We start from the raw sequence: 25,040 nt of genomic DNA on the forward strand, positions 1-25,040 counted from the left end.
GTATTGTTAATTTTAATTTGTATTTCATTTTGTTTACAGTTTGTATATTTTTTCTTAACAAATGGCACAAGCAAAACAGATGTATGTCGAAAGGTCAACAAGTCACAAGAATTTCACCGTGAATCACGCCCATGGGAACTATTGAAAGACAACCAGAAATGGGCTCCACATGAAGTCCCACCGACACTTTGCATCTTCATTAACAATATGAATTTCAAATCACCCGCGTCGGTAAACATTGGTGTCGAGACTGGGGCACCACCTAATTCTGATATGCCATGAAATTCTCTGTCGACAAGGATACGTGGGAAAGACAAAGCAAAACAAGTGAAAAGAGTTGAATCACAAAATGCATCTAGTCTGAAGAATATTGAAGAATATTCTCGACGAGCGATGGAGGCTATTGAAGACTTGCGTGACCGCAGGAAAAATGCCTATGAAGTTTATGAATCCAGTGAAAAAAATTCTTCACGTGGTAAAAATAAAGAGAAGCAGCCAACCCGCACGAGATTGGAGTGGGAGTCAAACATCATGAGCACAAAGATATTGAAATCACAACTGAGCTTGTTAGTTAGTTAATGGCGACCTTAAGTGAGCGATTATATCAGTAAGGGTATATTAGTCATTTAACTAAAAAAACAGATGGAGAGAGAAAAAACACAAGAGAATGAGAGCGCAACCCCTAGAACTCCTAGGAATGTAACAGTTGATAAGGAATCAGAGAAACAAGAAAGTGAATTTTAAAGGCTGTATTGGAAAGGATCACTCGAAAGACTGATCCAACGAAAAATGGTCAAGATTCACAATGACCTATTAGTACTGCGAGAGGAGGAAGAAGATGCCAACATGACTGTTGACATCACACACGAGAGAAATATCACCGGAACACGAGGGCTGACCACTGAGAAAGGAGAAACTGGTGAAGTAAGCCAAGGAAACACGGCATTGCAAACCCTAAAAGTAAGATCCGAGAAGCTAGGATCTGGAAAAAATAATGATACAAGCACTAAAACATCGACAATCAAGGTTGTGGAAACAGAGCAGCATGAAGCACCTCGAAGTATAGAGATAGGGAAGAAAACTGCAGCAGAGCTACACAAGACGAAAGATGGTACCTTCAAAGCCAGGCAAGTTATGGCTGAGGCAGAGATAATCAATTCTGAAAGCGTTGTTGTGGAACATGGAAATGGTGCTCTGAATACTCAAGGCTCTTGGATAGCAGCACAGGGAACCAAAGAAACACAAACGAAGTTGCAACAAGATGTTGAGACATACTTTAAAGAGCCTAGGGGAGCGGGAGTGGAAGAGACCAATGCATCAATGAGTATCGCAGTAATAGGATCTGGAACAAGGCAAACCGATATGGCCAAAAGTGAAACCGCACCAGATGCCGAAGCAAAGAACCCATCGGAAACGAAGAGCACATGGGCTGATATGATTGGTGGGAAGTCAGTGGGTACTGATGAACTAACATATATACCCCCAGCGATTGTCAATGGTAAACCTGTAGTACATGTCAACAGCTCCCAATTTGAAGATCTGAACAAAAAATTCGAAAAAATAATTGTTGGATCCTTTGTTGGGAAGAGACTCAACTATAACTTTGTCAAGGACATAGTGAGTTGTACATGGAGAACAAAGAATTTTATCATGAAACCTTATGGCGAAACCATGTTTACTTTCAAGTTTATGAATGATGATGAGAGGATGGAAGTGCTAGATATGGGATCATTCCACATAGCCAACCAGTTGTTTGTTGTTAGGCCTTGGAAGCTTTTTGTCGAGGCAGAAACACGAGAATTAAAGACAATTCCTATATGGGTTGTGATTAAAGGCTTGCCAATGGAAATGTGGAACAAGCAAGGCTTTAGCCAAGTCGGGAGTGCTATCAGAGTTCCAATGTTCACCGATCGATTAACACAAAACATGTCTCGAACCTCCTATGCTAGATTATGCGTGGAAATTAACACAAGCTGCAAGTACCCAGATGATATACCTGTGGTCTTGGATAAAAGAAGAGTGTATAGTGTCTTTCGAATACAACTAGAAGCCTATGGGGTGTACAAGTTGTGCGGTCTTCGGACACTCGGACCAAAACTGCCCTAAGAAGAGCAAGGGGGAGAGATAGTGCTGATCAAGTTTGGTTGCAGAAACCTCAAGCCAAAGAGGGGGAGTTTGAGTCAAAAGGTGAGGAAAAAAAAGATCAAAAGCTTAAAGGCAAGATGGTAGCAGACAATGAAGTTCAGGAAATTCATGAAGTTGAGAACGAGTGGATGACGCCGAGCAAAAAACATAGATGCAAAAGCCGCATGATACAAGGAGAAGGGTGCTCAAGAGCATCTAAAACAAGAGAGGAGCAGAGTGCTGGTGGAGAAGAGACTAAAGAGGAAGAGAATGAGAAAATACTGGGACAGAATGGGATTGAAGCAAATGAAGGCAATGAGAGTGGGGAAAAAGAAATGCAGACGAAACAAGGTGAGCTGCAAGTGGTAAGAAATGATGAAGATGGTATTGAGGACACTACAAAGCAAGGGGGGAATGATAAGCACAGAGAGGGAAAACAAGCAGAGAAAGGGTTAGGAAGTATGGTCAAAGAGAGACCGGCAGAGAATCAGATGGTTAAGTATGGGGAGAGCAGACTCAAGGTCAGTACTGAAACAGACAAAATTATGATGAAGAGAGGAAGCCAAGTCACAAAGCAAGCAACAAGAACATCACAGAGAATTCTCGGTAAAGAAGGGGCATTGAAAAGCCCTTTGAAACTTTCTAAACCTCTTAAATGATAAATTTATCGTGTTGGAATGTAAGGGGATTCAACAAAGCTTTTAAGCAAGTTGAAGTCAGGGATATGATCAGAAAGCATGATATAAGTTTGATGGGGCTCGTGGAAACTAGAGTAAAACAGAATAATAGAGATAAAGTTTTCAATAACACTTTCTCACAATGGCAACTGGAGGGGAACTATTATGGGACTGAGATGGGGAGTATATGGGTGTGTTGGAATCCGAGAGTATGTACAGCCACCATACTGAGGAAAGACACACAGCAAGTCACCATGGAAGTAGCTACAATAGCGGGAGAAGAGTTCATTGTGTCTATCATATATGCAAGTACGGATATGGGTATTAGACGACAGCTTTGGCGAAGCATCAATGACCTGTCCTGTACTATGAACAAGCCATGGATACTTTTGGGGGATTTTAATTCCTTTTTGAACTCCCAAGAGAAAGTATGAGGAGTGGAGGTGAGACCGTACCATTTCGTTGATTTTCTGAACTGTGTAACTTCAGCAGGGCTTGTAGACATCAAATACAAAGGAAACTTCCTCACCTGGAGCAACAAGCAAAAGGTAAGAGTGAGTTGTAAATTAGATAGAGTTATGGGTAATGCCGAGTGGATATGGGGACTATGAGACTGAATTTTTGAACCGAGGTGCTATTTCTGACCACTCTGCAATGGTGGTAACATCAATGGTGCAGAGAAATCATAAAAAGAAAGCGTTCAAATTCTTCAATTTCTGGTATACAGAGAAAGAATTCATGAAAACAGTGGAGGAAGCATGGAGGAGTGTAGTAGTAGGGAACCCAATGTATGTATTTATGAAGAAGCTGAAACTAACAAAGGCCGCACTTATCGACTGGAATAAAGATAGAGTAAGCAATGTTGTGAACAGGGTCAAAGAAGCGAAGAGAGAAATGGATTTGATTCAAACAGAACTGCAAGCACAGCCACTAAGCCCGACGATCATCATGAAAGAAAAAAATGCCATTAGAACATATGTACAGGCGACAAACTCAGAGGAAGAAATGTTCAAGCAAAAATCTAGGGATCAAGTGATAAGAGTGGGGGATAACAATACGACTTATTTCTTCAAATCCATGCAGGCAAGAAGAGTAGTCAATAAAATCACTTGTTTGAAATATAGTATTGGAAATGTGATACAAGACTTCAATGACATTGGGGCTGAATGCGTGGAGTATTATAAGGATTTATACAGCCCTACCAACATGCAACAGATGGATTTTTCAGTTTTTCAAGAGATTGGGCCGAGAGATCAGATATGCACAGTAGATTATGAGAACTTGGAAAAAAAGGTGACTAGGGATGAGATAACAGAGGCACTTGCTAACATTGGCAGTGAGAAAGCTCCGGGAAGTGATGGGTTTTCCTCTTTCTTCTTCAAATGCACGTGGAGAATAGTTGGGGATGATTTCATAAGGGCCGCAAAGAATTTTTTCCACTCGAACCAGCTGCTTAGTGAGGTAAACTCAACATGTATCACACTAATTCCTAAAGTACAAATTCCTATATCTCTCAGTGATTATAGGCCTATAGCATGTTGTGGTGTGATGTACAAGTGCATAACAAAGATCATGACAAAACGGATGAAGGAGTTGATGCCGAAGATAATCAACACAAACCAGTCTGCTTTCATAACTGGTAGGAGCATACAAGATAACATATTGTTATCTCATGAATTTATGCACAATTACCACCGAGACGCTCACCCACCTAGATGTGCTGCTAAAGTTGATTTGAGAAAAGCCTATGACTCTGTGAGATGGGAGGCGGTAGAATTCGCTATGAGAAGAGTAGGCATGCCAGAAAGATTTTTGACATGGGTAAAAGCTTGTGTGGAAACAGCATCTTATTCTATTATGATCAATGGATCTGCTTATGGCTATTTCAAAGGAAAGCGAGGAATTAGGCAGGGTGACCCCATGTCACCGTACCTTTTTGTGCTTGTAATGGACTTATTCTCGGAGATTATGTCACATAGTGTCAGGAGGGGTTTATATAAGTTGCATTATAAATGTGTATCACCAGTTATCACTCACTTGTCCTTTGCAGATGACTTGATGGCGTTCATGCATGGAGATGTTCAAACTGCTATTCAATTAAAGATGAATCTAGAAACTTTCAAAATGGCATCAGGATTGGAGGTGAACTTTCAGAAAAGCAATGTGTTCTTTGCCGGAGTGGATGACACCACAAGTGCTGACATTGAGTTAGCGCTACAATTTCAAAGAGGAGAGCTACCAGTGAAGTATCTAGGGCTGCCCTTGATTACTACAAGACTAAGGTCAGTGGATTGTTGCCATCTAATTCAGAAAGTGACAAGCAGAATCCAAAGCTGGAAGGGGAAGCTGCTATCATATGCCAGGAGACTACAACTGATAAAGGCAGTGTTGAACAATTTAAGTGTCTATTGGGTTGCATCCTTCACAATACCCCAAAAGACGATTGATGATATAAATAGGCTGTGTAGGAAATAACCTGTGGACAGGACCAGATTGCCTCCAATCACACACCCTCATTGGTTGGGGAGATTTATGCTATCCTTATGAAGAAGGAGGCTTGGGAATTAGAGACTTGGAGAAGGTTAACCAAGCAGCTACGATCAAGCACATATGGAAGATTATCAGAAGCGCAGACACGTTATGGTTACAATGGGTACAGCAGAACTTAATCAAAGACAGGAACTTCTGGCATTTGAAAGTACCCAATGACAGCTCATGGAGCTGGAGAATATCCTAAAGCTGAGGAAAGAAGCATCACAGCGAGTCACTCATCAGATAGGTGATGGCAACGCAACTGATTTCTGGCATGATCCCTGGCATCCTAGCGGGATACTACGAGATAAGTTTCCTCAAGTTTTACTATATGCATCAGCTTACAACTTACGATCTGATGTATCGAGTTTCATCGTAAATGGAGAATGGTCGTTCCAACAGCACATAAGGCCCCATCTAAGAGAGATTATCGAACTGATTGAAGATGAAGTGGAAATCATGGGTGGAGATGATAAAATAGTCTGGAATGCATCGATCAATGGTGAATACAACATGAAAGATACTTATGACAGCTTGAGGGGTATAAGGCAATCAGTACAGTGGAGAAGATTGGTCTGGTACACGAACAACATCCCAAGACACTCGTTCATCAGCTGGATGGCACTGAGTGGAGGGTTAAAAACGATGAAGAAGATGAAGGAATGGAAAGTGATAGCAACTGATTTGTGAGTGCTTTGTTGGAGGGATACAGAAACAGAGGAGCATCTCTTCCATTTGTGCAATTTCTTTCGAGCAGTTTGGAGTATTCTGCTGGGAAAGATGGGGTATACAAGACAGATGGCTTTGACTTGGGAAGAAGAGGTACAGTGGGCAGGAACAGTTACGAAATGAAAGGGGTGCAAGCAAGACGCGATGAGATTGGTGTGGAATGGGTTCAATTACTGGGTCTGGAAAACAAGAAACGAGCGTATCTTTGAGAACAAACAGAAAGACGCACCTCAAGTTGCCCAATCAGTTCTAGGAGATGTACGAATCAAGTTGGTGGCAATGAATATTACAATGGCACCCGGACCAGAAACAGAGCACTTCATGGATACTTGGAACATGCAGGTCAAAATTCGCCAAAATCAAAAGAAGCTTTGCACATGGGACTATGGGAGAGGGCAGAGGAAGGAACATCTATTCTTAATACTGATGGCACTCTACAAGGCATCACTGGGCGATGGGCAGCAGCGATCAGGAATGAAAGAGGTGAAGTTGTTGCGGCAAGTCGAGGCAAATCCAACAAGCACAATATAGAGCTTATTGAGTTACAAGCTGTTGAGAACGGAATGAGTATGGCTCTAAGACATGGCATAAAGAGGATCAGAGCGCAAACAGATTCAAAGAATGTAATCTCTTTCCTAACAAAGAAATTACAGCAACCATGGCAAGCAGAGAAGATGATTCGAAGCATTGGAAGGATGAAGACAGAGTTTGAGGTTTTTAGTATTATCCATGTCTTTCGTGAAGCTAACAAACTAGCTGATGCTTTAGCTAGTAATATACCGGCTGTTAGCTACATAGAGTTAGTCCCTAGCTCATCTTCAGAAGATGTAAAGAAAATTATTTTTGATGATGCAAGTGGCAAACAATATGTGAGAGAATGTAACAAGCTATGATATTATTTTATTTAGTGAAAAGGGGTAGGGGACCTCTATAAAAACCTCGCTTTCCAACCAAAAATATATATATATGACACCAGAGGGGAAAATGTGGTATAAGGGGATGAAACGTCAAATTAACCTAGACATGCAAACATGTATGTTTGGTGCATCAAGGAACCTGGACTTCACCCAATGCGACGAAGATTCCAATTGAAATTTTATATTTTTTGGAAGTGTTGTGTTTATTTTATGCAATTTTAATTTGTGTGTTGTAATAATGGAATGTTTTTTATGTTATGCAACTTGTATTATTTTACGATTGCCAATTAATTTGGAAAACTTTGTTTTAATTACGCAAAAACACTGCAAAATTTAATTAAATGAGTAAAAGGATACATTCGTAATAAAGAAATAGTGGGGGTAGTGTAGTTATTCGTTGTTATCATAATTAGCATGTGATTTGGTGGGGACACAATAAAATGACTCCACTTCAAATGGCTCTAAATGAAATTCTATTTTACATTCTGCGCCACTTCTAGTGGCAGAAGTGGCGCCATTTGGGTTTTTTCATTTCACGCCACTTCAACTCACTTAGTAGAATGCACTCCGCATTCCTCAAAAATACTCGAGAGAGAGAGAGAGAGAGAGAGAGAGAGAGAGTAATATACAAATGGAGAGTATAAACTGCCGCAAATTACACCACTTTTGGGGGGATGCCGAGCCATTGAACTCGGCCTAAGAGAGAGGACAACCAGAAACACCCAAAGGAACCCCCAAAGAACAGGTAACCAACTACAAAGTCAAAGCCTAAACCCTTCATTGTTCTCATGTTCCACCACCACAAGTCCACTCCAATCTATAGGGCTTTATGTGGAATTGGGATATAGTGATAGAAAAAGAAAAAGCTACAAATCACGTTAAGATGAAATAATTTAAAATGAAGCGAAACAAGTATAGATGGTTGTACAGGCCGGTGCGAAGAAATGGTATTCTGTTGACAATCAGTTGTTCAAAAGCATAAGCTTGTACAGAGGCAAAGCACAATGTATATCAAGAATTGTGGGTCAAAAACATAGTAAGTACCCACATTACAACTTACACCGCAGGCGGGGTACATATTTTTTTTTGTCCTTCGATATTGAGACTTTGAATGTCTGACCTGTTAGGAACTGTCTGCTCTAAGTTAATAGTAAACCTTGTACAGCTTAAACATGTATGTAGATAGCAAGCCTTGATTTATATCTAGAGGACTTCAGAGTAACGCGACATTTTTCTAAGCAATATTATCTTTTCAAAGCTATAGTTCGTAAATCATAATATTATATTTTTCAACGGGTGGGGAATGCCGATGAAGCTACAAGCTACATGTGGGGCAAACTGTGCTAGAGATATAATAGGTCACTCCGCATTCCCATGCAGTGATGGGCACGCCAGAGGCAGAACCACATGAGCCAGAGCCACACTGACTAGTAAAAGAGTAAGTGCAGAGGATAATTTGGCATGGAAGGCAGTAGGCTCAGCAACTCCTGACCAACAATGCAAAAAAATGGAAAATCGATGGTGTTTCATAGCAAGGATGCTGGGTTGTTTTGTGATGTGTGCTCTCAGACTCCATGAACTTGGAGCTATAATGTTTTTCTGGAAAGAACCATCTACTAGAGCATATCTACTCATTTCGACGAGGCTAGAAAAAATATAAAAATTCACTTCTTTTAACTATCACTTATGCAAAGATGGGCCACCACAATTATATTCTGACCAACACATGTGCCAAAGCAACAAATATCTCACAAGGGTTTAGATGACAGTAATAGCATATTAGATGACACAGTAAGAGCATGAAAGAGTACTATTTCAGTCATCTTCATACACTGTTTTCTCTTCCTTTTCTAAAATTTATTTTTTACCATTTTCAGTTTGTTGACATTACATAGATCATATATCATAATGATTATATGACTATAACCATAAAGACAATATAGCTATTTAAGAGAAATTGTTGAGTTTTATGTCCGTGAGATATTTTAGAGTTCCACATAACAATCAAGAAATTAACGATAAGGCAGAGGAACAAACTTCTTTTTTTAACTTGTTTGAAACAATGTTTTTTTAGTTTCTGAGTTCATATCTACAACAAAGAGTAAGTTAAATGAGAAGGAAAACCTGGGATCCTTTTCGCCATCTGCCCTTGGGTATAACAGGTGACATCTTTGGATGGTAACGCACGTCCTTTGCATCGAGAAAGCTAGAACAAAGGCGGTTAAAACATCACACAAATTGAATATATCATTCTTATAACTTTTTATAATTAATCTTTATACCACAGCATACAGTTCTTGCAAGTACCTGTCCACAAAGCTTCTGGGAGAAGACATCAAATAATTGTAGATGTAACTGAAGTTATACAATGGAACACAACTGCATAAAGAAAAACTTAATTAGCAAACTGGATTTAACACTCAAAATCCAACAAAAACGTCCACACATACCTTCACAGAAATAAAATGACTGCAAATAAACAACAGGTTGAGAAGGAAAAGGAGGATATAGCCTTATGTCAAGCACGTCAAGGATAGAGCTTAAGAGGTACTCACAACACAATATTATGCACAGCAAGAGATATCCCCTCAAGCTACCTCCAAAATGGGTCCCTTTGAAAGGCTTCCAATAGACTATGATGATCATGCAAGCACTAGCGCAAATAACATACAATCATTTTCACAAGAGCTATCATGTTTCTATTTATTTCTCTTTGTTCACACTTCTGTGGATACTCTTCCTAATGCTACTCAGAGTGCAAACTATATGGAAGGTTGACAATAAATGTAACCTTGTGTGTGACGTGTGTCAAAGATAGAGCTTATCAACAAAATAACATGTTAAACATGAGATAACCCGACAAGGCACCAGAATATGGAATAAATCTTGTTGGAAAGAGTTTTGGCTCCGGCAACTTTTCGTGCTACAATGGAGTCATGCTCCACAAAAAGTTGGGGCAGGATCAAGATACAGCTATTTCTTACTATCATTGAGTGCAAGCTAGAAGCAGGTTTCAAAGCTTCGGTAAGGAAAGTGCTATTCCAAAAGTAGTCAAATTGAGTGATCCTGCAATCTGTTGGACACATGCTGAGCTGGAAAGGATGAGGAAGCTATTGCTCATTGTCAGTAAAGCGCACCTAATTGCAGCAGTCAATGGCTCCCTAGTCAACTGTCAACCGAATGGTTGGCTTGGAGACGGTGTGTATCGCAATGCCTTACTGCCAAAGTTCTGTAACAAGAGCTTTGTAGCTTGGGGTCTTTGACTTGCAACTGATTGTAGAGAGATTCTCCCACATTTGTATTCCTATTGCACACATCAATAAAATTGTATTTGCATAACATGGGAAATTTGAAATTCCCAAACAGATATCAAATATTTTCAGGGTTTTTGCATTTTGGTCCTAGTGATATAAGGGTTTGGTCCAAAATTGCGGTTAGCCTGTCAAAAATTTCATAATACCACATTTACACTTAAAATCACCGGCCATCACTTAACTGGTATTTTGCAGTTTGGTCCTAGTGATAATAATGATGATATTAGGGTTTGGGACACAATTAATCGTTTATTGCACTTTGGCCTCGTCAACCCATCTAAAATTTCATAATACCATGTTTACCCTCAAAATCATTGGCCATCATTTATTCATCTACTTTTAATCAACGGTTCGTTTTACACCATGTGTATCTCAACTAACCAAGTCCGAAACTTACATTTTATCTTCTTCATATCTTACCACCACCACCACCACCTTCTCCTCCTCCACTCAATTATCACCTCATTCATCACCATTCAACAATCACCGTCATCTCTCTCAACCTTATACAAAGATCAAAATCATTTGTCCTATTGAACTTAAAACAATAGAAGACTACAAAAATGAACTTTGAATTTTAAAGAAATAAGATTGGGTATTTGAAATTTCAACTTAAAACTCCCTAATAAATTAGACAAAAATCTTAACAACCCTTATCTTAACCAGAAATCTAAAAAGCATTGAGTGTCAAAGATCAGCAACAAACGTAAATGTTCAAAAATCACCGACAAACTTGAAAATATAATCATTAAAGTAAAAATGTGAGAAATGGATTTTTGATTGATTGTTGATTGTGTTAATGGCGGCCATTACTTTTGGACGGTAGTGGTGGTGGCCATGTTCAAGAAAAAAATGTTAACTGTCTAAGCTCCATCGTTGGATTGAATGAACGAGATGGTGTCATGTGTAGTTTTTAGTAATAGATCCTACTCTTAATAGCGATATTTGCAGTTTGATCCTCAAGTAGGTCACGTGTATGATCCGTGCAGGGTGTTATAGGTATTTCAGAAAAATATGGACGGAATAAACGTGGGCCGTTCGGTTAACTCATTGTCAAGGCAAAGTCAACGCACTATAACGACAATTTTGGACCAAAGTGCAATAAATAATTAATTGTGGACCAAACCCTAATATCACTATTATCACTAGGACCAAAATGCAAAAAACCCAATATTTTCGACCTTTTTTCCTTTTTGTTATTTGGACTTTTGAACTAGCTTTTCGCCTTGATACCCCTTGTAATTGTTTTCAAAGTAACCAATGTTGATGTTGACTCCACACCACGCTCTTACACCGTTTAACTTATTGACGTTAATGTTCCAATTTATTAAAGTGTTTGGATAAACCTAGAGATCCAATATTCAATGAGGACCTTGATTAAAACGATTGACATGATCCAACGGTTGTGCAACAATTGGTTTACATTTCAAAGCATTTCTTTATGACTTTATGCGCATTTAGAGACGAACTCAACAACACTATAATTATTCTGCATTGGTAGTTAGATCCTTTTAAAACGGCAGCAAATGATAACTTAAAAATAACAATGATGTGAATTAAAAGGATAATAAATTGAACAAACAATTATTTTGATTAAAATTACCAAATGGAAAAAGTACATACGTACACAAGAACAATACCAAAACAAAAACCACATGGTTAGAGAAGAGGCACCCACACATCAGTCACCAAGTTCTCCATTTGAGCCATACGAAGACCAAACTAAAAGGTTTGTTAGGCTCTGATCAAGAGCCATTGTCAGTTGAAAAGTCAGTGAAGCCATCATCAATGATTATCGTTGGAGGAGCCCTCCTCTTTTTCTTCCTCCCATATCTCTTCGTCAATGTGGGGAGGAAGGAGCAAAGAAAGTCACTGAAGAGTGCCTTTGCCTTTAGGATAGGAAGATGAAACTGAGTGGGGCAGCTAGATGAAAGTGCATGGGATAGGTAGACCTCACTTGCTTTTAAAAGTGAAATTTGGGAATACCAAGAGACATTGGAAGAAGTAAACCAAATTACTTAGCAACATGAATAGGCAATAAAAAAACATTCTTAGCATTTCGTATTTTTGATGTATTGAATTTGCTTCACTTTTGAAGCCGTTTGCAACCCCATGATGGTTCTTTTAAGTTTCAATTTTTCATTCTAAAAGATCTACTATAAAGTCCATCCATATTTTTCGGGCTTTAAATTTGTGATTTAAAATAGTTATTGGACCAAAATTCTTATATGGAACAGGTAGTCATCATTGAAATCACAAATTTAAGGCCCAATAACTATTGCCTTCAGTTACAATAAATCTAATAGAATGAACTACAAAAAACAAACATCTTGTGGTAGCAAATGGGCTTCAAAAGTCTTAAAAAATCAACATGCCATATATGTTAAGCAATAAGAATGAATTTGATTCCAACCCACTTTCTGAAGTAGTTTCATTTCATTTCATTTATTCATTAAACATCTCTTGGTATTCACGAATTTCACCTATAAAAGAAAGTAAAACCTACCTATAGTATGCACTTATGGCTACATATTCTATTCTCTTACCTCTAACGTGGATGATTAATCCTATGTCTCTGTTCACCTTCGTCTCATATTTGTGTATCCTTCAAGAAATCTAGAGAACCAAACGCTCAATTACTATAGAAGCTTTGGAGACGGCAACTTAGAAGGCGGTTCTTGATCTTCCACAAACAAGGTTATCATCCGGCTTTGATTGTTATCTCTAACGTAACCTTTATTGTTTGCTTCCCATACAAATATTCAAAAAACAAACTTAAATTTTTTATAATTAGAACTTATTCCCTAATCCCTTCTCCCCAAGGTGAAGGTGGATAACGAACCCAAGTGGTAGAACCAATCTTAGATTTGTATACTATTAACCGAAACTAGTGTGATAGAGGAAATCACACTATACCCCCAACAAATAAGTATCACACCCTAATGCGTAGCCATTACAATATCTTCCCATCTAGACATGACATCAAGGTTAGATCTGTAGATTCAGGGTGAGATTGATGAAGTTATGCCAAATTTTAAATTTAGGCCAAATTCTCTACATTTTCAACTCAGGAACCACATGTAGAGCTCAAGATCTACCTCAAGAAAGTGAAACTATGGTGGAAAAGCAGCAATATACCATGAATAACGGATGTATAAATCTAGAACCCCAGGGTATCATCTTAATGTAAACCACATAGCAAATGGAAAAAAAAACAAATGAAAACCATAGTACTTTCCGCTCACCTGCGATCTAGATGTGAAGACATTAGAAATTGGAGTCGAACTGCTGGGGATGACAACAATTGAAGCAACCATTGGAGAAGATGATCAATGGTGGGTTTTCTGCGGTGTGTTTGGACTCCTTCCTGTCCTAGTGCTTTTGAGATAATGAAGGGCCGCCTTTTATTGGAAGTTGATTTGATTTCCCATCTCCTATAGAGACCACAAATTCTAAGGGGGTTGCGACTTTGATTTCAAACGAGGACGTGCATCAAGTTAGCTTTCACAAGAAAATGGGATACCATGATTTTGGACAACCAAACAACTGTGACAATAACTTTCACCGAAACCTAAATTCCAGGCATGAGAGAAAGTTGTCGCGCATGCCCTAATTATCATCCTAATTGGCATAGTGGTTAGTCTAACATTTTTAAATGCAAAAGATGACCCAATTAGTATTCTGATAAGTGAATTGTTATCGAGTAAACGCATTCCAGACTTCCGGTTATATGCCCAAGAAAATGCACAACACGTCTCAAACAGCGATGCCTAATTGAAACTTCTATCAGACTTCAGAGTTCAGACATATTAAACTTATGGAATTCAAAGATAGTGTGAACACACCCAGTCAACTATATTCCAAAATGCCCTATACTCTCACAGGTCAGTATAATAGGAAACCTATTTGCCAATTCTTCAAATTTATATCCAACAAAATAGCACTGAAGTGTGACTATGTATGTATAGAAACAACTTCATTCAACAAGGTAGACAGATGAAACAACAAAGAACAAAAGCCACAAAGCATTTCATTTATAAAAAGTAGCAAGGTCAGCTATAATCATTAAGTCGCCAAAGTACCAGGTTGGGTGAATTAGTAATGACAAGTAGTCTAATTTCAATTATGCATAGGTGTCTTCAGTTTTCTTCTAGAGTCTAGATATAGACAGAAGCAGTGACATCAAATATATAATTGATTGCTTAATTCCATAATTATATACACTGAACATCATTATTGATAGATACAGAAAGCACAAGCAAAACAATACATAAGTCAAATTACATATGAATAGATAATTAAACATACAATACCTATCAGAAAGAAGAACAAATCTCTGATTAGCAGGATCTTGAAGAGCCTCTCCAAGTAACAATCTCTCCGCTTCAATCATACTAGACTCTCCCCAAACAACCTACAACAAACAGCACATAAATCAGCAAAATTCAAAATATTAAAGGCAGCAATTGAATTAAATAACAAAATTACCCTAACACTTTCACTCAATTGCCGACCGTAGAAGAACGATGACTTGGTAGTCAACTCATTAAACACAAATCCAGGCTCCGAATGTATATATATCGAAAAACTAGCCAAATCAGCATTCTACGAAAAACAAAAACACACCAAACTCAAACAAACCATACAATAATCAAAATGACAAAAGGAAAAAAGTAGTACAAACCTGAAGGAAGTTGTTCCAAAGAAAATCAAGAGGAAGATCTTTACGAGCTAGAAAAAGAAAAGAAATCTTTGGTTGTCCATTAAATTGAGTAACAACTTGAAAAGTACTAGTACTACTATAATGTTTACGAAACTGTGGAGATTGAGAATGAAGTCTAAAGAAAGCGAAAACACAAAGAACGATAGAAAGAAATATAGCAAGCTTTGATACTAGTAAGAAAGCTGGTGATCTTATAGATAATAACGAAAACTGTTTCTTCTTCACTATCATCATCATCATCATCATTTCTTCGTCTTCTTCCTGTAAAACAGTAAAGAAAAAGAAAAAGTGACTTTGAAGAGAGTGAAGAAGGAAGAGTATGTGTAACTTTACATTGAAGAAAAGAAACAAGTGTGATATCAACGGTTGTAAAGAAAAGAAGTGGAGTAGAGTGGAGTGTTTTCGTGAGTGATCTGTTCTTAAAAGAGGAGAGAAGAAAGAAAACGTTGGTGTGTGTTGTGTTGATGATGATGACGAAAGCAAAAAAATTCAGTTTCAGATATTTATTATAGATTGCGAATCGGTCTAGTTCTAGATTCTCGATGGATCTTTTGACTAGACTCTAGAGTCATTTACGAACCCAGCCCGAACGGCAGAACCCACAGTCTTCAAATTGATGTCAGATGCTAGCATTTAATACTAGTATACTGCATTGCAGTGGGGCGTGGGCGTAGTAGCATATTATTTATTTGACTATTTTATTATTATTATTTTTTATATATATTTTTTTTTTTTATTTTGATTAATTTTTTGATTAATTTTTGATAAAATTAGACTATATCTAAAATACTTTTAAAGAAAATACAACAGTATTTTAATATTTTATATTGCCTCTTCAAATTTTATTTGGGAATGGTATCCATTTGATTAAATTACAAAACATCAATCAAAATATTAAAAATTAATTAAAGACAATTATGTCATTTAAAAAGCCATAGCAAGCACATGCATCATGCTAGTTGTAATAAGGTGGTTACATCTCAAAATTATTAGGCCACGAAAAGCCATAGCAAGATACAGAATGTATACAGCCAGAAGGTTTGTATCTCTATATTTCAAACTCGGACAAGTTGGATTGCATATTTGGCGCCAAAATCACCAATTCATCTGCATTGTTATACAAACATGGTAACATCAGTTTTAAGAAAACACGATATTAGACCATGATTAAATGGACGGAGTTGTAAACTTCAAATATAATTATTCTAAAGTGGTATGCGTTAAGGTCCCAAGATAGGTGTTGAATAAGCCAACAAGCATTCTCATCAACAACTTGCAAGTTGTAGTGCTACCAGAGGAGAAAAAGCGATCATCCTAAAGACCTACACCGAAAGTTATACATCATTGAGGAAGAGTTAGTCAGATAATATTTCTCTGAATAAGCCACAGATGAGATACTTCAAGAGGTTCATTAATTCATTAAACCAAGAACAATTTCAAAGCGTGTGGGGTTAATAGGTTTAGAAGTTAGCAACTCTTCTCTTATTCTTCATCATCTCGAACCTATAAGAAATTATGTTTTGAAGTGGAGCTCAAGAGCCAAAATGACCATCCCCCAGATACCATTTATATACATGTATCATCTACCACGTGGCTCAAGAGATGTCTTCAGGCTGTAAATTATACTAACACTGCCAAATGTCTAATGGTAAAGAGTTTTTTGTACTCCAAAGTGATTTATCTAGAGGTAGAGTGATCTGAGAACAACACTAATAAATTTCCGCCCTTCATATGTTATTGAGGTCGCCATAAAGGCGCTACTCGATGAGTTTGCGTAAGGTTCTATCCTTTGATGGATCTTATGTCAATTATAGGCATCTTGATGTCCGTGGCGACACTATGACTTATCGAGGTCACTTAATGGCTATTATTACCGCTATGGTATCAACCGGAATGATGAGATGTTCATTTGAGGAAACGTGGACATTCTTTTGGGTGCGTCTGTCTATCTTTAAACCGATCATTTCGGGGGTGTTACTGAAAATATCATCTTTGGGTCGGTGACTCCCATTGGCACCGGAGATTGTTCCTGTATTTGAATGATCAAATGTTGCTGAAATCTGTTGATCGCCAACTGCCTGGTTATTTTGAAGGCGGTGGATTTGATTTTTCTGTGACCCCTTTTTCGCCTGTCACAATAACTCCATACACTCTTTCTCCATCTGCCAAATCTTCACTCTTTCTCCATCTGCCATTCTACGGTCGTCCACTTCCCCAAGGCTTCAATCAACTCACCGCAATTCAATCATTGAGATTTTGGTATTGTGAATTCCTTGACTTCACGGAGGATTTGAAGCATCTCCCCATGCTTCAAACTCATTGGAAATTTGTAATTGTCCAACGCGAGAAAAAGAGAAAGCCGGACCACCAATTCCCACATTCCAAAGATCGAATTTAATTGGGGGTTGAATTGATCCAGAATAAACCCGCTGACTTGTTCACCTGCAAAGAAGAAGAATCATGCATCAGCCCAACCCCTCTTCACCATTTGTTATAATCTTCTCAATAACATCTTCTTCTAAACGTTCACCATCCAGCGTAAAGTAACTTCTCCCCACCATCTCCTTATATTTCGGACATCATTTTCTGCCTCAACTCCCCGAAAATCCATCATTAATTCCTTAAGCTTCTTTCTCAGCCCATTAGTAAATGTAAGTCCTTGAGCGATCAATTGGTGTACCCGCTTTATAACCCGACAACCTACGATTCACTTCATTCGCTAGAATGTTAGATGCAGTTTAATATCTGCAAAAAACACAGATTAAACCAAAATAAAATAATTGGTGACTTCTAAACTTGCTAGTTATTGATTTATGAAGTTTAATCTTAGCAAAAACATCCTACTTGGAAACACCACGGGAGTTGGGATATAATGTATTGCTGACTATTTTAAGTTTCCTGACATAAAACCAAGAAAAAAGAAACAAAATAAAAATATCTCCGAATTTCTTTTTGCTCTTTTTCTGATATTTTACTATCCACCTAATGAGGATTACTAAGACGCTAGAACAAATCTAGAGATAGATTCAATTTCTGATAGTCTTGCATGTTACGTGAATATGTTCAACATATAGACATATAGTCAGATATAGCCTGAGGGAAAAAAAAAACTTTACCCAGGCCTGCAGAAAACATGAATGTGTCCGTGCTGCAATTGCTGTAGACACAATGGTTGCAACGCGAACGTTTTGAAGTCCTATGCTATCAGCAAGACCAGCAACAAATTGGCGTGCATCCTCCCCATCAATTTGTGCAAAGGTAGAGCTGCTTGCTGAGCTGCATCACATATGAAGAGCACAATAAAGTTATAATAGATTTTTTATTTATGAAGTAGTGACTGAAACAAGAATATATTTGTGTTGAATGACAATGCACACCTGCTGCAGTAATTGAGAACAAAGTCAACTGATGAACGATAGAAGGAACCAATGTCTAAGAAGTGATTAGAAGAAACAACAATCCAAGCTTCCAATAATCACTTTTGTGGGCTTCAAATTACATGTCGAGATACGTAATGGGCATTGTTCAACTTGGCTTGAGCTATGAATTCTATGACAAAAACAGGTCATGATGATTTCACAATACCAAATGCAGCTTTAAACATTTGCCAATTGCTAAATACAATTTTATTTCATAACCTATATCAGAAAATAATTTATCATGTAACGAATGTGATATTATTGCCTCAACAACAAAAATTACAAAGAAAAATCAGCAAACCTTGAATTACTCTATTGGCTTCTTTCTGTAACTCCTGGTTGTCATTGCCAGAAACAACTGAAGAAGCCGGAACAAAATCAGGCCACCATTTAGGAAGTTTCTCCCCTTCCAACGCATGCTTTTGCAGTCTCCGCAAAGCCGCCTCACTTCCCAACTTCACCACATCTCTAGAAGGCGAAAGGGGATTAATTGGAACCTTAAAATTAAACCCCTTCTTCTTCCCTTCCCTCTCCTTAAACCTCCTTTTCTCAACCACCACTTCTCTCCAAAGAAGACTCCCATCCCTCCTCGAAACAAAAACCCCACTTCCATCACCACCACCACCAAGACCAAAACCCAATACCCTAATTTCACTAAAGCTCTAAAACAATAACAATTACAAAACCCCAAAGTAAAGTTTCACCTAAAAGCGCAAGTGATGACCCCTCGACATGAAATAATCACTCTTCTATCATAATCAATCAGTGAACCAATGTTTTGAAATCTTCCAATGCTTCATTTCGATGAAATGAATCTATTGTATTTGTACTTTGAAGTGGCTTAAATCGAGAGAGAGAAATATCATAATCTGAGAGCTTAGAAATATCTTAAGAAAATATAGTATGTGTCGTTTAAAAGATTTCAATTGGTTCGGTTTGAAGGAAAACCCACTTGAATTCTTTGAATTAAGGCGTTTTTCAAGATAGATTGTGAGAACAGGCTTGATGGAGCAGAGATTGGGAGATTGGAGGCGAAGACAAAGGAAAATGAGAAAATAGAAATGGCTGATCGGGACAAACGAAGGGTTATTTGGGGGTACGGACAGACACAGGGGAGAGTGACACCCGTAGCAAGTGGTTTTTTGGGTGATTTGAGAAAAGCGACCTCAAGAGTTCGCTACGCTCACGGATTATCTTTAGATATATATTATAGCTATACCCTCTTGGCTCTATTTTTCAAGGCTTTACAGAGTCTCCAACTTTTTCTAAACTCTAATACTAATTACGGAAAAAATAAAAAAAATCCAAATCTTTAGATATATACTAGCCATTTGGCCCGGCCTATGGCCGGACTTGCTACATAGATAGCTAAATACTCAAAAGCCTAAAGTCCACTTAAATAAATAATATATTTATATTGATAGAATGGGGTGACGTGGCTTTTTGGGAGCATTCTCAACTACTCAGTATTAATGACCAATAAAACAACAGAAAAAAAATATAATAAAAAAATAAACTAACTCCCAAAATAGCACTTCATCTAAAACAAAACCAATCTACCTAGACAAAAAGAGGTGTTTTGTCGATTCAATAAGGGTCTTGTCCAACCATATCTACCCACTAAATCAGCTTCGAGTTTTTGCCTCCCTAAATTTTCTATAATCTTCGGCTAACTGTTGTAGATTGTAATAGGGTACCTGACTTCCATCTAGCAATTAGAACAAAAGACATCTTCTGACCACTAAAGGCAAGCATCTTAGGCTTGAAATATGTTTCGGTCCATAACTTGCACTAATTTTTGCGTAACAACATTCTCCATTCTTGTATATACTATAAAAAAACAAATGTTAGATACAAAAGTGAATTGAAAACTTGAAGCCAACTGAAGGAAAGCATGCTACCGGTACATACGTTCCTGAAAGTCTAAAGAATTAAAATGTAAATATTATACTTTTATAGCTACCAACTCACCTCCATTGCTATTGAAGAAGGTGTGAGACTGATACTCAACATTTATGTCCTTGCAAAGAGTAATAGATGTAAAGCATCAAAGCTTGATGAAAACACTCTCCATTGTTCATTCAAATAAATTCTCTTTTGGATGATCATACATGGTCTATATCTCATAGTGTCATACGTTCTTACAATTATAGCATATCTTCAATTAATCCTGGATTTTTTTTTTTTCGCTAAAGTACGAAAACAACTTTAGTCTGATGTGCCTCATGGCCCGCCGTTAACGATATGTGCAGTTTGTGCACTCTTCTTTCCCTATTTACATGTGACCCTCCCAAGTAAAAGATTAGCGCTTGCTTGATTTGAGAGAATAAGAATGTTCAGGAGAGGTCTTGAATGTGTTTTCCTGTGTCATTAGAACATTTATACGAAACGTTTCTCATTTTTTTTCTTCGCCTCATTTTTCACATGGTTATAGTAGGATTTGAGTTGCAAACTACTAACTAAATAATGATTGCATCATTAAATTCGAATCTTAAAAGCACACATATTATTGATCTTTGGGATCAATTAGGTTCAATCCTTCACTGATCCTAAAGACTCAACTAACTGTGAAGGAAACTTAACTATCTTAGTTCGACTAAGCATTTAATCTCCACTGAAAATGGCCAAAGAAAGGTTCAACAACTAAAGAGACTGGAGAAGGATAAATTTGCACACCCAGTGACCCAGGCTGTCAATAATCTTTGTGACTTACACTAATATCAGTTCAGGAAGAGGTGAGCTTCCCACAATCAAAGTCAGATTTCTTGAGTAACAAACCAGCTAGGTACGACGACAAAAACTTGTCTCTAAAGAAGTTCATGATATTCCCATTGCTCTGTTGTAACATACCGACAATATAAGATGTAGCAATGAGCTCAAAACTTCTCCACTTTCTTTCCTTAGCAAACTTCTTAATACCTTTCCTCATCCTCTTATATTCTTCTTCATCATCTGTTTTTTCTTTAGTTTGCTTTCTCGGAAAGACTTCAGAAAGACATCTTGCTAAAACAACACCATCTTCTAAGGCCGCACAACCCCCTTGGCCAATATCAGGAGTCATACGATGCAGAGCCTCTCCTGCTACACATAAATTTTCTTTGTAGATAGCACCTGGCCATAGTACATTCAATGGATGCCCGGATCTTAATGGAGCTGAGATAATGCTTTCCAAACCGGTTTTTTCTATGACACCCAGTACTTCTTTGGGAACTTTACCAAGATTTTGTAGCACGAATTGTTTTATTTGGCTAAGGTCTTCTTCCTCTCTTGCTTCTTTCTCTACAACCACACGTCATGCCATTAGTTTAAGAAAAAAAAATTGTTGAGCAGTGTCCTGCAACAATGTAGTTTCTGTTTCAAATCTCAAGACGAAAAACATACGTTGTGTTTAAGTACAATACTTGTTGATGTTGAAATGTCAAAGTAGAAAAGCATAGTCGAAATTAGATATTTACCAAAAGAAAACCACGCAATAGAAATTCTTATTTATATTGAGCAGATGGAGTGTAAGTGAAGAACCAGTACATGTGCTTTCGCTTTCGCTAGAGGAAGGAATCCCTGGCGAAAGCCATTTCCGAAAAACAACAGGAACTTTGGTTCAAAATTATGACCATCTGGAAACTCTACAAAACCTCTGATTGCCGCCCTTACGATTTAAAAGATCTCCTCAAGGAAAGCTAGGTTCCTTTCCATTGCTTTGAAGTGTACCAATAGATCAAGAATGACTTAGTATCGACTACCTGAAAACCACATTAAGACAGAAAACCATGAGAAAAAAATATAAAAAATTTATTCCACTCATAAAAAAAAAATGAAAACAAAGGATAAAATAGGATTATAAGATTTTGAATATATCATTATTTTTGTATGCAGCCTGAAAAAAAATAAGTTTTTCAAGAAAACCTTAAATATTAAAAGGTGCAATCACCAAGCAAATGTACTCCACTGAAAATAGATAATTCGAATAGAAAATAACTAAGCAAGAAGAAGCTTGTATGAATGGAAACTAACTTGTTAGCGTAGCTAGCTAGCTAATCAGAGTGAACCAAATATAGCAAATGAGAGCAATATATATATGAAATTGGGGTGTAGTTAAGAAAAAAAAGTCCATCCTTATATAAGGAGGGTTGCCATAGATGGGATAGTTCGAACTACTACTAAGAGTATTCTCAAAAAATCTGAAAGGGTTCCTGGATCTAAAGGAATCCACAAAGGATGGAATAGCCGGACTGTGATCAGATATGGTACCATTAAGTAGGAATTATTCCACTGTAGTCTCCTGTGGAACATAGACCATTATCCTTAATGAGAACCCTCTCAAGTTTTGACCATTTTCTAGGAGGCACATCTCCCATACTTGACCATTAGGTAAACTTGCTTCTTGTGGCTCTATGATCAAAGAGTCCTACAACATTTAAACATGATGAAAAGGGTTGAGTTTCTCTTTGTAAGACAGTCGCTGCACCCACCCTTTCTGAAGACAAAAAGTGATTCAAATTATAGAAGTGATCCAAATTACCGATACATTATTTTTTTCAATTGCACACAGTCAATATGTTGATAAATATATTAGCACCATAAATTTGATAACTGAGCTCGTCCATAATGAGTCAAGATCTTTGTAGTTCTTGAACTTAGGACGATTAGGTTACAAAGTGTGGATATTTGTTACATTCTATTGATCAGATGTGTGTGTATGGAAACACAATAGACCCAATTAGAAACAGGACTTCAACTATTATTAAATGTATTAATACCGGACTGTGACACAACAATGTCAATCAAAGATATCACATTCGCATAAGGAGGAATGTTGGCTCCTAAAACACCCTGACAAAATGTAAGATAAGAAACACAATTGGTGGTGGGCACAGTCTCAACCGTAACACCTAGTAGTACTGGTAAATTAGAGAGTTAAGTTTAGGACCTCTTAGAACCTGATTCCATTCTTCCTTAACCACCTTGTGACTTTTTCGCGATCCATATAAATTACAAACAAATACCATGGGAAAAACACCTAACAGCTCATATCCGTGGCTAAAAATACCGAGAATTCGTGGCATAAAGTCAATTTTTTTTGTAGTGTATCATAGACATTTTTTAGAACACTAACCGAAATAGATGACACCAAGTTTCATAGGTAATCGGACATTGCATCTCTCCTATACTACAATATAGAGTCGGTGTTGAATAAAGAATCACCTAAGGATCTTTAAGAGTTTCAAAGATGGCGACCATATGGTTCTTAGCAATAAGGATTAATAATTGAAAACCAATTACATCAATCTAATCCTTGTTAAGTACATAAAGTAGCGAGCCGGCCATATGGTTCTTTAGGAACGATCCACTCTCCACTAACTATAATCCAACTCAATTTTGATTTGCATCATCTGCAATTACCCATTGATGCCTGCAACTGATCTCCTTCAGAGCCCCCATGATACACCTTCCTATTTCCCATAATACACCTGTTAGTTAGTTTCTTTAAGTCAGTCAATGGGCCAAGGATGGTCTTTTACTTCAACAAAGCAAGAGAACATAATATGCAATGAAGATCCAAAACATATATTAGGCTCCAAAACACCTTGTAGTTGGGTTTCCAATTTTCTGCCGTAGCTCTCAAAATTTAGTAGACACTAAGAATTAAATTTTCCAACTCATCATCCCAAATCCTCAATACGCCTATTTCAAAGTGCTCAATGACAAAGAGTACCTATTCAAGCAAATTCCAAAACAATTAATACCTGATTTTCATTGGGAAAGAAAGTTTTAATAGCAGCTTTAACTATCTCAACTAAATAAATAAATGAAAAACAAACTATGAGAAAGAGAATATATAAACAGTCTTTCCAGGTTACAAAAGTGAGGAGAGCGGTACCAAAATGGGGTCACATTGTAAGAGCAACCACAAAAGTATGCCCTCAATACATCATACAAAAAGACAGTAGAAAGAGTACACAACATCATATACAATCATAACTTTCCCATAAACCCCATAAGAAGACCCTAATCAGGACATATCCTCTACATGATGAAGCAATAAATAGGTAGCATGTCTTTGGTTGCATGGGTATGCGGACGGAGTGTCCGGGTTTGGACATCGGTGCGACGATTTGGACACAGCAAGATCTGAGAATTAAGGTACTTGTTTTGCTTGTGTCCAGTGTCCAGATCCGTGTCCGCACGACACGGCACGCCGATCTGAGAGGAAATTATGCACTACCCATGCAACAGAGGTAGCATGTGTGTAAAGAGGGAGAGTAAATAGAGAGAGAGACAATTTTGATTTCGAATTTTTATGTAGAATAATATAAAGTATTTTTAATTTTCAAAATGGATCCATATGAAATTCATCCCACACTTATTTTGTTCTGCCTTATCCCCTTGTCTGAAACTTTCCTTCCTCTTTCTTTAAATTTAAGAAGATTTAATAACAGTACGCTAAAACGGAGTATAGTGAAGTATAGTGATTAATAGAAAAGTAAGTATACATAAATAAGTAATTCATCCGCAGAGTATTTCTAATGTTTGTTTGGAATGAAATGTCTTATTGTTCATCTTGGATTTGTATCTCCCTTATAACAGTCTGATGGCCATTCTTTTTT

The 25,040-nt window shown here is 37.6% G+C and overlaps 1 protein-coding gene, 1 long non-coding RNA gene and 1 pseudogene across 5 annotated transcripts in view; all 3 read right to left on the bottom strand.

The window, feature by feature from the left end:
• The window catches only part of LOC147504090 (glycosyltransferase BC10-like), a 28,104-nt gene extending 12,563 nt beyond the window's left edge, over nt 1-15,541 (bottom strand). For 2 of the 4 annotated variants that reach the window (XM_086557187.1, XM_086557186.1), the window contains exons 1-5: nt 14,978-15,529; nt 14,782-14,898; nt 14,607-14,707; nt 9,287-9,358; nt 9,104-9,185 (exon numbers count right to left, since the gene is read on the bottom strand). In XM_086557187.1, coding sequence (XP_086413313.1) covers nt 9,104-9,185; nt 9,287-9,358; nt 14,607-14,707; nt 14,782-14,898; nt 14,978-15,262 — 657 coding nt within the window. In that variant the 5' untranslated portion in view covers nt 15,263-15,529. Of the gene's footprint in view, nt 1-9,103; nt 9,186-9,286; nt 9,359-13,538; nt 13,728-14,606; nt 14,708-14,781; nt 14,899-14,977 lie in introns of all 4 variants that reach the window. The other 2 variants (XM_086557185.1, XM_086557184.1) reach the window with 2 other exon arrangements.
• A 2,096-nt stretch (nt 15,542-17,637) lies between these two features.
• On the bottom strand, nt 17,638-18,692 carry LOC147504091 (uncharacterized). Its single transcript, XR_015220337.1, has 3 exons — nt 18,394-18,692; nt 18,133-18,292; nt 17,638-17,761 (listed from the first exon to the last, which is right to left on the bottom strand). It is a non-coding gene; the product is annotated as an uncharacterized LOC147504091 (long non-coding RNA).
• Nucleotides 18,693-21,160: 2,468 nt separating this feature from the next.
• LOC147504092 (monooxygenase 2 pseudogene) lies at nt 21,161-23,896 on the bottom strand (annotated as a pseudogene).
• Between the last annotated feature and the right edge of the window lie 1,144 nt (nt 23,897-25,040).

This window comes from Coptis chinensis, chromosome 4, assembly GCF_015680905.1.
Source record: "Coptis chinensis isolate HL-2020 chromosome 4, ASM1568090v1, whole genome shotgun sequence".
In the NCBI taxonomy this organism is placed as follows: Eukaryota; Viridiplantae; Streptophyta; class Magnoliopsida; order Ranunculales; family Ranunculaceae; genus Coptis; species Coptis chinensis.